Here is a 14,770-nt window from a genome sequence, read left to right on the forward strand (position 1 = left end):
TGGTTTGCAATTTGTTTCTCCTCCTGTGCACCTTTTATCCCTCCCTTTAGCATTGTTTCCAACTTCTTTCCTTCCCCTCTCTTGTACTTAGGTATATTCACATGCATCTTTGTATTCCCAATCCAGATTTGGTCTAATTTTTTCTCCAGATCTTTCGCGTTCAATACTCCAACGTATCTTACGAACCCGTACCTTTGACCGCTTCTATTCCTTTTCCTTACAATGAACACTTCCCATACTCGCCCCCATTTCTGGAATATCCTCCATAAGTCTTGTTCCATGAAACTTTCAGGAAACCTTGAAAAGAAGAAAGTTGTTACTTCTGCTCCATTTGGTCCTCTGTGATATTGCTTATGCCCCTCCCAGATTCCCTCACATCCCTTCCCTTCCGTGGTACCACCTCTCATGATGTTGCAACTGTACTTGTTGCTCTTTGCTCTTTGCGTCAACCCAGGCTCAAGAGGATTTACTTGGCTAACATTAATGCACTAAAGGATAAAGTGAGGAAATAGTGAAAATACCTTCACCACAAGGAGGCTTCCTAGTAGTTGAAATACTCGAGGGCGACCTGGAGGACGGCGGGGTCGAGCTCCCAGGCACGGAGGACTACGACGGGGTGGAGATTGACGAGGAGGTGGGCGGCGCTGCTGCCGCCAAAGCCGAGGTGGGCGGCGCTCTGATCCAGCGGATCACCCAGCGACTTAGGATAGCGGTCTTGACGTACAATTGTCTGCTCTCTTATGTTCACATACACTTCACACGACACCGTTGCCTTCAAAGGAACGTGGAAGAAGAGAAGCCCTAACTTCCCTTCGACTCGCGTATCGGTATCGAACGGAATCACGCCCCTGGCGATGTCTTGGAGCAGGTAGAACGCATCATAGATGACCTCAAATCCGTCGACGTCGAGCGTGGCGTCAACGTAGGAGGAGGAGCGCGCCCTGATGAGGCCGCCGGAGGCGGCACCGGAGGAGACCAAGGCGAGCTGGCGGCCGCGGTAGCCGACGGAGACGGCGAGGGAGTCGTAGGAGAGGGAGAAGAAGTCTCGGTTGCGGATCTTGACGGTGACTGAGAAGGAGAGGTCGAGAATGGGCCTCGGGTTGGTTCGGACCCCGATGCGGTTGAGTCGGATCCGGACGAGGCGGATCTCCGGTTCGGAGGGGTAGAGGAGGAAGGCGGCGGCGGCGAGGAGGAGGAAGAGGAAGAGCGCGGCAGAGTAGAGGATGCAGCGGCGGCTCTCTCAACGTCTCCTAGCCTTCTCTCTTTCTCTTTCTCTCGTTATTTCTTTCTCTTGTTCCCTCTCTTTCTCTCAACGTCTGTCTTTCTCTCTCGCTCTTGGGCTGTAGAGGGTGGTGGGTGGTGTGGGTGTGGGTGGGTGTGGGTGGTGAGGAGGTCAGATTCGGGCTATCAGAGGGTGGTGGTTGTGGTTGTGGGTGGCGGGGGGTCGGATTCGGGCCGCGGAGGGTGGTAGGTGGGTGTGGGTGTGGGTGTAGGTGGTGGGGAGGTCAGGTTCTGGCTGTCGGAGGGTGGTGGTTGTGGCAGTGGGTGGCAGGGAGGTTTAGGGTTTAGTCATTAATATATATATATATATATATATATATGCGTTTGCATGTGTACGAAATAAAATATAAAAAAAATGAAGATAACTAAAAAAAAGTACAATTAAATAGTTTTATATTTTATATAGACGTAGAGAAACAAATATATTCAAACAAGAGAAAAAAAAATGTCTATCTTCAAAGTCGGTGATCATTATTATACACGAATAAACAAAAGGAATAAAAAATCTTTGACCAATGATATGTGTAAAATTATTATAAAAATTAGTGTATGATTAAAAAATTATATTAAATACTATCTACTATGATAATTTGAAATTCGGTGGAAAAGAAAGAAGAAAAACAAAAACATGTTGAATGTAAGTGCAACAAACTAGGAGAAGGAATCCTTAGGTTGAAATCAGATTTAGTTTTGGACAAAATGTGCGTGCTTTAAAGATGTGCACCAATGGCTTTGATACTAGACCACCTCATACACAACAACACTCTCTAGATTTGCTGTCTCACTGTTACGTTTCAATTCTTTGCCTGGCCTTGACTTTTAATCACCTATAGAGGAGGGTTATATATCTAAATTTCTCCGAAATTATATATATATATAGAGAGAAATGATGGTTATAATAATCTTGATGTATTTTTTTATTAAATATTACATCGTTCAATAATTTTATATTAAATGTGAATCTTATAATTTAACCGTTAGATTGAAATATTATTACTCTTAGATCATATATACAAAAATTTTATATTAATTTAAAATGATTTAATATTTCATTTTTATAAAACAAAATTGATGTAATATATATTTTAAAATATACTAAAATATGAATACTTTGATTATTATCAAGTTGTTGTTTAATTTTAACAAAATTTGATATAAACATATAAAGTGATATGAACTTTCAATCTAACAGTTAGATTTACAAAATTCATATTTAATATATAGTTATTAATTAATGTAATACTTAGTAAAAGTTACGTCGATGTTATTATAACCCCCTCACACACATGCACATATATAGGAGAGATCTGTTTATTTCCGGAATAAGTTTACATAGGCTTACTCTGTTCAATAATTCATGCTCTATATCAAATTTAAACGATTTAACATTGTATTTAAATTTCTTAATACACATATCAAATTTATAAATTTTTAAAAAATTTGAAAATTATTTGATAATTCGTTTCAACAGTTAAATCGTTGTTATTTGATATATAATATGTATTATTGAACAAAGTAAATCTAGATAGACTTACTTAAATTTACTCATTCAATAACTTATGTTATACATCAAATTTTAATACTCAAATCGTTAAATTAAAAAGTTCATAATACTAGACTTTTCTAGTTTAAATGATAATATCCAATAAATTGTATTGTAAGAATTGATATCTCAATTTAGTTGTTGATCTAGCAAGTGTAAAAAAATTGATTAGTTTGATAGGGTAAGTCACTTAAATTACTTACCTTGGTATAAAAGATCTTTGTAGGTGAATAAATGACTATATATGTAGTTGAAGTATATACATATGATATGTTGTGTTGTTGTTTATATGTTTGCTGATTATGCGGTCGAATGACATTAATGTGGTGAGATAGAAATTTTCATATTTGATTAAGTTGTTTATTTTGTAAGATGTTGAATATCATGTTGAAGTGAGTTGTTGTATGATTTACATGTTAATGTTGTTGATAGTATAATTGTTTTACTCTTATACTTGTTGCATAATTACTCTTTTTATACACTAACTTATCTTTATATTATTTTCTAATGGTTGAACTATGAATTTGTGATGATTATGTTTTCATGGAAATAAAACAAGAATAAACTTGAAGAGTTAGATGTATGAAATATCATATATTATTTACATGTAGCTTGGTGCTACTTTTAGTAGAGCTATTTAATCAACAATTTAAAATTTTATTTTACAATAATAAATTACTATATATATATATATATATATATATATATATATATACACGTATACATATATTTATATTTGTATAGTTTATTTATTTCCTTGGTTGTTTTTTCTTTGTATATATCTATTGATACACATCTACAAGAAATGTGAATATAACAATCTTAAAAAATTGATTGTTTCTATTGTTAATAATTAATTTTATTAAATATAAGATCGTTACAATTATAAATAATAAATTTTGATTAAATCACAATATAAAATTATTTTATAAATAATCTTTTATCATAGCATAATTTGTCCTCGGATAAAAGTTGTAAATAACAATTAGTCTTAATGTGAAACCTATTTGTTTAATGCTAATAAAATTTATGTCAATTAATTAATATTTGAGTTTTTAAAACATGTATTTGAAAAAAAATAACTTAACACTCGTTCAATTTTCCATTTTTTAATATAAAAAATTTAAAATAAATATGATGTTACCTTTCAATTATATTAAATGTAATACAAACACATCATAATCTTTCAATATCAATTGAAAGATAGTTTTGAAATGAATTAAAAGAAAAGGATTTTACTTGATTGTCAGTAAATAATATTTTATACTATATTCACTTTAAAAATCCTTTTAAGCTATTAATAATCATTAATAAAAAATATTTTTAAAAAATAAAAGAAATTCGAGAGTTAAATTGAATGATTGGATAGTGGATGCAGGGTAGAAAAAGGAAAGGAAAAAAGCATGTGTGTTGTGTGTCTGAAGAAGAGAGTACAAAGAGCGGCGCGTGAGGCCTCGAGAGTGTATCTGAGGAACAATGGTGGGTCCCGTTTCAATGTTTTTTACGCATTGGATCCCGCATGCATGCGCAATCCTCTTTCTTCGCTTTTTAATTTTACCTTTCTTAATTAACTCTAGCGGTGATTCAGCCGTACGAATTGATTCATATTTAAGCAGGTCAAGGGTTTGAATTTTGTGTTATATATACAGTCACGATAAATTTTAAGAAAAAATTAGTCATTATTATCAGTGATGTATATTTCATTCCAAAAAAAAAAAAAAAAACTTTCCTAATTTATGCTCAATTTCCCTTTTTCACTGTCACTTCTCCTCGTTTATAACCCTTTTTTCTTCCATTCAATTAGATTCAAATTCAACCTCTTGTTACGTGTTACGGTAATAATCATTCACCTTATTCCACAACTAAAACCTCTGCTTTTTTCACTCTACCTTCTTCTTTCTAGACACAATCCTAAGTAACACCATTCGCTTATCACTATCGGTTTCTGGGTTTTCTAATGGTTTCAACATAACTTCATGTTCGAGCTAATTAAGCTAAGTCAACTATACACTTGTTTGCTCAATTTTTAAGACAATTTTTTTCCGTAAAATAATTTGGGTTGCCTATCAGTTTGAACGTAATTTGATGTTGATCACTTTCTAATGTAACAAGTTAGCTAGTTGAATCCAGAAAATATATATGTAACTGATGATGAAAAAGAAAAATAAATTTTGATCATTTGTATATTACAAGAATATCGGAAAAACTTGAATTTATGTTTCTGGACCTCACATTCAGCAAGCAATGACATTTGCAAGCTCCCTTATTTATCTAAAAATACAAAATCAAAAAATGGTGAAGTGAAGCATCTTAGACACCAATTAAGGTTTGATTGTTTGATCAAAATTTGTTTTTTTATGATTAACTTTGATCAAACAACATAAATCTCGAAGCGTCGTATCATTCTTTTTTTTTTTTTTTTAAGAAAAAAAACCCGACCACAATGGTTTATATGGTTATGGTTATCGAGTAAATCCACTCCTTTCTTAAAAAATACAGTGCTTAAGTGGGCACGTGATGGTAATATTTTGGAATCAAAAGCAAGTGGATAACGACTCTTAAATTCATCAAATTAATACTTAGTAAAAGTTACACCGGTGTAACTTTTACTAAGTATTATACCGCTCAATAACTTTATATTAAATATAAATTTTGTAAATCCAATTGTTAGATTGAAAGTTCATATCTCTTAGATCATATATACAAAATTTTATATTAATCTAAGATGATTTGATACTTCATTTTTATAAAACAAAATTGACGTAATATATTCATTTCAAAATATACTAAAATATGAACACTTTGATTACCCTCAAGTTGTTGTTCAATTTTAACAAAATTTGATATACACGTATAAAGTGATATGAACTTTCAATTTAACGGTTGGATTTACAAAATTCATAATAATATAAAGTTATTGAACGGTGTAATACTTAATAAAAGTTACACCGGTGTAATTATAACCTCCTTCGTATATATATATATATATATATATAGAGGAGGGTTCAAACGACACCGGTGTAACTTTAACTAAGTGTTACACCGCTCAATAACTTTATATTAAATGTGAATTTTGTAAATCCAACCGTTAGATTGAAAGTTCATATCTCTTAGATCATATATATCAAATTTTATATTAATCTAAGATGATTTGATACTTCATTATCATAAAACAAAATTGATGTAATATATACATTTCAAAATATACTAAAATATGAACACTTTGATTACCTTCAAGTTGTTGTTCAATTTTAACAAAATTTAACATATATGATCTAAGAGATATGAACTTTCTATCTAACGGTTGAATTTACAAAATTCATATTTAATATAAAGTTATTGAGCGGTGTAACACTTAGTAAAAGTTACACCGATGTCGTTTGAACCCTCCTCTATACTAAAAGTAAGTCTACCTATACTAATTCTGGTTAATAATTTTTTTATATCAATTTTTAATCATTCAACCGTTGAATTTAAAGATCTTAATGCATAAATCAAGTTTGTAAATTTTTAAAAATTTGAAGATCATTTAATATTTTGTTTCATTAATTCAAATTAATGTATAAAATGATTTTATGATTATTCGTTAATTTAAATTAATGAGATAAAATATCAAATGGTTTTTAAGTTTTTTAAAAATTTGTAAACTTGATTTATATATTAAAAATTTTAAATTCAACAAATGAATATGAGTTATTGAACGAAATATGTCAATGTTGGGATACAAACAAGTCCCACATCGATAAAATAACATAACAAATAACAACTTATATAATACAAACATACTTCAATGATTAAGAGGCCTTTTGGGTGATGACCAAAAGCAAAACCGTGAGGGCTAAGGCCCAAAGCGGACAATATCTCATTATTGTGGAGTATGTTTGTGTAATAACCTTATATCTCATCATTGTGGAGTATGTTTGTGTAATAACCTTATAAAAATATTTTATAAAATATCCTCTCAGACAAATACCATAAAAATAACCCCATCAGTCAATAATTCTATGTAAGTCTATATAGACTTACTCCTAAAGTAAACAAATCTCTTTTTTATATATATAGATAAATATATAAAGAGAATATAAATCAATTTAATTAAAAATAACTTAAAAGAAGTTATTTTTCACCCTCGATCAGCTTTAATTTTTTTTAAGCTAACAATTTTAAGATCCATATTTAATCATTAGATTGAAAATAAAAAAAATAAATGCCATGGTCCACATAATCCCTTCTTTTCAAATGTTTGTTAAGGTCTTTCCATGATTGTTACTTACTAGAACATCACAGTTCATACAAACATACCCCGCAAAACTTCACCCTTCTCAACAATGCTAGCTTCTCCGATTTTTAAATTTCGCCTAAACGATAAACCAACAATTTTATCATCTTCTATCATATTCTTCCGAATTCTAAAGTTTAATCACTTTAGACATAAGTCCTTTTAACTTTTCTAAAGTTTAACCTTACTCCTTGATAGATGGAGTATGTGTTTCGATTTATTTTGATTTTAAAGTTATGCGGTTTTTATTCGAATATTTTTATTATAAAAGCAATTTATAAGTAGTAAGAATAATTTTTTTATCCGAGCAAAAGTGGCCTAAAATCATTTCTAAACTTTCTAACATGAAAATAGATATGTAAAAGATTACCTAAAATCACATTAAATATTATAAACTAAACATGCACATAGTTGTCCATTACCCTAATGGCATCAACATTCATTAAAAATAATGTTATTTTATGAGATGGGAAAAAATCACATCAAAAACTTAACTGTCATATATTTCCTTCATCATTGTCATCTTTTTCTTCTTCCAACAATGACAACTCCATAACATGTTTAGAAAATTTATTTGACAAAACCAATTCTAGCAGTCACCACAAAGCAAAGCCCCCTTACGGGGGATCCTCAGACATTCAGCAACCAATTTCAATGTGGAAGGAGTGCAAGAGGCCAATCAGAATCCCAATCCTTTTGCTCCGCTAGCTACACAGAGGTTACATTGTTGACCACCAAAGCATCATTTGCAAAGTTTTCAATACTTGGAACACCACTATGTTATGGTTGGTGAGGGTGGAAGGGTCATCAATAGAAACTACTAACCTTTCTTTTTAGAACTTTCACCAACACATGTTTGGAATTTGTTAGACTTGAATGTGAGTAAACCATATCGTACAAACTAGTAATAAACTTATATTATATTATAGTGAGAGTGGATGAATGTACTCCCTTATTTTAATTAAATTATTAAAGTATATTTAAAAAATATTATATTTTTCATTTCTAATTTTATAAATTGAATTCATTAATGATTATTTTTTACATTTATATTTTATTTTATTATATATATATATATATAATGATGATTATTAATTTTTATTTTTTTAAATAAATTACTCTCACTCACCTAAGTTTTATTTGGAATGTGACTGTTACAAACTCAAATGTGACAATGACCAATTTTGACTTCCATTTCCTTTATTAAGAAAGTTCTAGCTTCTCAAAGCAAATATAATCTAACACTCATAGCCCCCTGTAGTCGTGGAAAGTTGTGTGCCTTGGACTTGGTTACTAGTTGTTGCAATGTGCATTTTAATATTTATTAGTCAAATCAAGATGGGGAGATGGAAACACCGGGACTCGTGGCCCTCGATTTTTTTGTTGAGCTTGAGGGGAGAACAAATGTTAGTGAAAACTAGAAAGAGGATGGGGAATTAGCTAATAAACACTCGTCATTCTGGAATGAATATGGATGCAAATTGTAATGTCACCTAAGGTGACAAGTCAATATTAAACGCTAAAGCATTTATGATTACTGTTGAGTTTTAGTAAGGATAATATTAAAGCATTTGACCCTTAAATTCTTAGAAATTAAAATGAAGGACCGTGTCAATGTCACTTACATATTTCAGAGATTAAAATTGTTGTTTGCTGGAAAAATATTTTGTAATTTGAAAACGGGTCCTTTTAATTTGATATTTATTTGTAAGAGATTACAATTAATGGTTTTTATTTTTATTTTTATGCAAGTTGATTTATATGTCAATTCTGTAAGTGTCTTGAATTTTACAAAGCTAGTGGTTCATCTTTTTGGTGTTGAGAATTCAGTGGTTCCTTAGGTGGCTAATAAGGGTGTTTGAAACAATTGAATTCCAGAGTTGTTCTTACCGAAAATTTGTTGTAAAGATGATCCGCCAAGTAAGATTGGTGAGCCTTTTTCACTGGTATGTTGGTGTTCCAAGATGGGGGTGGTACGGTACCTGCAAAAGAGATTCCGATGCCAAAATTAGGGTTTGTATGAGTATGAGTCTTGTATAAATAATGCACGTACCTTGGTGCGAATTAGGGTTGTGTTGGGCCTTGGGCCCGAGATTAGTTATGATTTGATTAGATAGCGGATCTCGCCTAGACCGAAATCGCCCAGCGCATGTCCGAGGTCATCCTGCGCTGTGATACCGAGCTCGGCATGGCGGTACAGATAGTAAACTAGCCCCCCGAGTTCCAAAGACCGTAGGTCGAGGAGTTAAGACCGAGCTCGTCTAGTGGCCGTGACCCTTCGCGCACGCCTGCCTGTCGAGATGCCACGTGTCGCAACTATTGTCTCGTTTTTGAAAACGTACATGTGGCGCGTGAGTGAGGGTGACGGTTATGCGATTATGACTGGTGCTCGTCATAATGGAGGTCGTTAAGTGTGTCGCCAGCTATGCTCCCTGGCTGACACGTGTTGTGACCATTTAGATTTCGGAAAACCCTCTTTCTCTCTCTCGCGCCCTTTCTCATTCACTTTACTCTTTTTCGCCCTTTCAGCTTCTTGCGCACGCTGTCTTCCTCGCTTCCGTTAATCTTTCATCTTCGTCTTCTCTGTTTCCGTCGCCATTTTCGGTAATTGGGTTGTGCTCTTTCTTTACCGTTCTTTCGTTTGTGACAAGAGTACCAGGTACTTCGATTACTCTGTTCTCTCTTTCTTCTCCAATCTTCTCCTTTTTCCAGCCATCAAGAAAACAAAAGACTCGAAGAAGGAGAAGATTGGAGAAGAAAGAGAGAACAGAGTAATCGAAGTACCTGGTACTCCTGTCACAAACGAAAGAACAATAAAGAAAGAGCACAACCCAGTTGCCAAAAACGGCGACGGAAACAGAGAAGACGAAGATGAAAGATTAACGAAAGCGAGGAAGACAGCGTGCGCAGGAAGCTGAAAGGGCAAAAAAGAGTAAAGTGAATGAGAAAGAGCGCGAGAGAGAGAAAAAGGGGGTTTTCCGAAATCCAAACGGCCACAACACGTGTGAGCCAGGGGGCATAGCTAGCGACACACTTAACGACCCCCATTATGACGAGCACCAGTCATAATCGCATAACCGTCACCCTCACTCACGCTCCACCTGTACGTTTTCAAAAATGAGACAATAGTTGCGACACGTGGCATCTCGACAGGCAGGCGTTGTAACAGCCCAAGAACCCGCATGTAGATATTGTCCGCTTTGGCCGCAGCCCTCACGGATTTGTTTCTGGCAATGGCACGCATGCCACCCCAAAACGCGTCTACACAAGGAAGGTGTCCACACCCATATATATGGCATGCTTCGTTCTCCTTCCTAACCGATGTGGGACTATATCCACCCCCCCTCAAGGGAGTCCAGCGCCCTCGCTGGCACACCGGCCCGGGAACCGGCTCTGATACCAATGTAACAGCCCAAGAACCCGCATGTACTATACATATAAATAACCCTCTTTTCTCCCGTACCTGGATAAATAGTAACTTGGGCAGAACCTCCTCCTCTTTTTCTTAAATCGGAACCGGAACTAGGGCAGAATCTCCTCTCTTTCTTTCTCCCTTTCTATCTCTCTAGAATTTCCTTCTCTCTAGAATTATGAATTTTCAAAACCCTAGGCCCCTATTTATAGAAATTTTGAAATTACTATGCACTATTCATTAAAATAATATTATTTAATTAATTCTAATATTAAAGGCAGAATCTCCTCTCTTTCTTTCTCCCTTTCTATCTCTCTAGAATTTCCTTCTCTCTAGAATTATGAATTTTCAAAACCCTAGGCCCCTATTTATAGAAATTTTGAAATTACTATGCACTATGCACTATTCATTAAAATAATATTATTTCATTATTATAATATTAAAGTTACTATACACTATTCATTAAAATATTAGAATTAATTAAATTTTTAGAATTCTGAATTCCGCATCCCTCGTAGCCGCCCCTCATGCGCAGCCATTCACTATGCATGCATAGTAGAATACTATTCATACATACGTATACATGAATAGTATTCTACTATGCATGCATAGTGAATGGCTGCGCATGAGGGGCGGCTACGAGGGCTGCGGAATTCAGAATTCTAAAAATTTAATTAATTCTAATATTTTAATGAATAGTGCATAGTAACTTTAATATTATAATAATGAAATAATATTATTTTAATGAATAGTGCATAGTGCATAGTAATTTCAAAATTTCTATAAATAGGGGCCTAGGGTTTTGAAAATTCATAATTCTAGAGAGAAGGAAATTCTAGAGAGATAGAAAGGGAGAAAGAAAGAGAGGAGATTCTGCCCTAGTTCCGGTTCCGATTTAAGAAAAAGAGGAGGAGGTTCTGCCCAAGTTACTATTTATCCAGGTACGGGAGAAAAGAGGGTTATTTATATGTATAGTACATGCGGGTTCTTGGGCTGTTACATTGGTATCAGAGCCGGTTCCCGGGCCGGTGTGCCAGCGAGGGCGCTGGACTCCCTTGAGGGGGGGTGGATATAGTCCCACATCGGTTAGGAAGGAGAACGAAGCATGCCATATATATGGGTGTGGACACCTTCCTTGTGTAGACGCGTTTTGGGGTGGCATGCGTGCCATTGCCAGAAACAAATCCGTGAGGGCTGCGGCCAAAGCGGACAATATCTACATGCGGGTTCTTGGGCTGTTACAGGCGTGTGCGAAGGGTCACGGCCACTAGACGAGCTCGGTCTTAACTCTTCGACCTACGGTCTTCGGAACTCGGGGGAGCTAGTGTACTATCCGTACCGCCATACCGAGCTCGAGCTCGGTATCACAGCGCAGGACAACCTCGGACATGCGCTGGGCGATCTCGGTCTAAGCGAGATCCGCTATCTAATCAGATCATAACTGATCTCGGGCCCAAGGCCCAACACAATCCTAATTCACACCAAGGTACATGCATTATTTATACGAGACTCATACTCATACAAAATCGGAATCTCTTTTGCAGGTACCACCCTCATCTTGGAACACCAACGTACTAGTGAAGGAGGCTCACTGATCTTACTTGACGGATCATCTCTACAGCAGATCTCCAGTAAGAACAAGAGTTAATAGGAATTTCAACAAATTACATATGAACAGTGAGAAAAAAGAGCATACATTACATGCATGGATGCTTATGCTATTTATAAAGGCTGCCTTTATGATATCAGAGCCGCGGAAAGGAAGTGACAATCTATTATTGTAATAAATTTGGCATTTAATTATTTTTTTAGAGTAATACTGTTCAGTACCAAAAACACGTATACAAAGCAACTATTTTTTGATATCTGTCAAATGTTAAAATTTATCTTTCCTTTTTATAATTTTCAAATATAGCAAATAAAAAACAGCCACATCTATTAGTATTATTAGATTCGTGCGGTTTTTCTTCTTACTAGATAGCAAGTCACTAATTTAAAAAGGTTTTAGTTAAGTTTTTAACTTTGAAGAAGATGCCATTAATTCTTTTTAAGCTAATTTTTTCCCTTAAAATTTGAAGGATTATTTCCACTTTTCTACTTCAAATTATTTAATTTCGCGAGTCATCGGAAAGGCAAAGCCATTTTTTGGGGGTAAGACTATATCTTTGTAGAGGATTGTTTTAGGTACAATCACATTGGCTATTGTCATATCGGTGACGGTGAGAAACGAAGCTGTTTCTCCTTTGTTTTAGGGTTCTCGAATAAACTTTAAAATTGCAGAAATTCATTACTTCATATATGGAACCTTATATGTTGAGAAATAATGAACCCAATTTATATATGTCAGTAAAATAATGGTTCTATTGGGGTAACAATCAAAATAAATTGTTATATAACTCAGGCTAGTTTCTACTGCTCCTAATAGAAATTCTTGAAATTTGTCCAGTCTTACATTGCTTTGACCCATAAGATTTGAAGAGCTGAAATCAAAGATTTGAAAATTACTATAACGTATTCTATATGAAGATTTTTATGGGTTTTAGCATGATTGGCTAAATATTCTCTTCATAACAGATGGAATTCGACTTATTGTCTTTACAAGATTTTGCTAACTCAATCCCTACCGAATGGTTTGATCTAAGCATTTTGTACTTCTCAGTTTAGAAAAAAAAAAGTTTAATACCCTTTTAATCCTTTTTATTTTGAACTTTACTCGTTTATATATATCATTTGTTTCTTTTAGTTTATATAATTACATAAATTCTACTTTTTAATCTATATAGAAATATGGGATGGTGAATAAAAGAGAACTAAATAATATTATAAGAATTAAAATGAAACATTTTTAATTATAAAAATTAAAAGACAAAGTTCATAAAATTACAAGGACTAAAAAAATAACTAAGAAAATAACAATTGTGTCTGCTATTAGTTCAACTTTAAAGTTTAAGCTAGAAAACATCGTATTGGAAGATTGAGTCCTGATGCTTAGTACGAAGAAAAGTCACACGAACCTTATGCGAATAGATGTATAGCGTGTTTGCATTAGTGTTAGAAACGTGAAAAATCACGTTTGATCAGAAGCAATAAACAATAGTTTCTGCGTAACATATTTCCAAAACACACTAGTAGTCGCTTTTTATCGGTTATTTGAAATTCCAAACACACTAGTAGATCGGTTATTTGAAATTTTTTAAAAAAAATTAACATTTGACAGAAATCACAATGTTTGCTTCGTATAAGCCTGTTAAGGGTCCGGTCAAATATTTTTGGTACTAAAGTAACTAAACAGTATTACTCTTTAAATTACTAAACAATTAAAAACATTTTAATAGAAAACCTAAAAAAGAAATCTAGACTCTTCAGAGTAGAGTTTTAAGGTAGATTATTAAAAACGATTGTGGTTGATACATGTACGGAAATGGAAGAATTAATATGAACCATGAAGAAAAGATCCAAACATACTAATAAAAGTGTGATAAACGTAATAGATTGTGGTGAAGATGAATCCAAGAAACCGATATAAGAATTTGTGTTTGTTTTAGTTCATATAGAGCATGCAGAAAGCAGAAGTATATGTTTGTTTATTGAGAGGGAAAAAAGAAAAGAAAAAGAAGAGAAGATTACCAGATGAGGATGGAAAGGCAGCATAGAGAAAAGGAAAGAGGAGAAAAAGAGGAAAAACAGTGGTATGGGAGGTGTAGGGAAGAAACATACAAACAGCATGTCATGTTATAAGCCTTAATTCCTTCCCAATCCCCCCATACCCTTGCCTTTCCCCTATTTTGTCTCCCTTTTCCCCTCTCTCTCTCTCTCTCTCAAATGCCTCAACATTCATTGAGAAGGAGAATGAAGGCTTTTGAATTGAAGTTGAAGGAGGGTATAAGATGTAATTATAATACAAGAAAGGGTGGATAAAGGTCAAGGAGCCTTATGTTATACAATAATGGTGCATGATGTCGACAAAAGTTGTTGGGAGTAGTGGAAAACGAATCTTATCTCATAATGGGCCCTCCCTGTCTCTCTATTATTACCCATCACGGCCCATTCTTCAACATTTTATACTACTCCTCAATGCTAACAGTTAATAAATTAATTCGTCAAATTTAACTAACAATAGTTAAATATATATAATTTTATTTGAATCAAGTTTGACTGGAAGAATCAATTCTCAAATTCTCAGCATGAAAATACATTCTAAAATTTTAATTATTAATAATATGTATTCTTTACTTTACTTGTATTAAAAATTTAA

The 14,770-nt window shown here is 33.9% G+C and overlaps 1 protein-coding gene and 1 long non-coding RNA gene across 5 annotated transcripts; both read right to left on the reverse strand.

Moving 5' to 3' along the window:
- Positions 1 to 234: 234 nt before the first annotated feature.
- LOC109813068 (uncharacterized) lies at positions 235 to 7,220 on the reverse strand. The gene is made up of 2 exons (XM_020377186.2): positions 7,127 to 7,220; positions 235 to 1,239 (listed from the first exon to the last, which is right to left on the reverse strand). Exons 1-2 carry the CDS (start codon positions 7,218 to 7,220, stop codon positions 542 to 544), a joined length of 792 nt encoding a protein of 263 aa, XP_020232775.2. The 3' UTR covers positions 235 to 541.
- Positions 7,221 to 7,469: 249 nt separating this feature from the next.
- Positions 7,470 to 14,461, reverse strand: LOC114915748 (uncharacterized). 4 transcript variants are annotated; one of them, XR_014428025.1, is made up of 3 exons: positions 14,143 to 14,401; positions 12,091 to 12,141; positions 7,470 to 9,085 (listed from the first exon to the last, which is right to left on the reverse strand). It is a non-coding gene; the product is annotated as an uncharacterized LOC114915748 (long non-coding RNA). The 4 variants fall into 4 exon arrangements; XR_014428024.1 differs by having other exon boundaries at positions 12,091 to 12,130; positions 14,143 to 14,400; XR_003803831.2 differs by lacking the exon at positions 12,091 to 12,141 and having other exon boundaries at positions 14,143 to 14,461.
- Positions 14,462 to 14,770: the final 309 nt, after the last annotated feature.

This window comes from Cajanus cajan, chromosome 7, assembly GCF_000230855.2.
Source record: "Cajanus cajan strain Asha chromosome 7, NIPB_CcT2T_4, whole genome shotgun sequence".
NCBI lineage: Eukaryota > Viridiplantae > Streptophyta > Magnoliopsida > Fabales > Fabaceae > Cajanus > Cajanus cajan.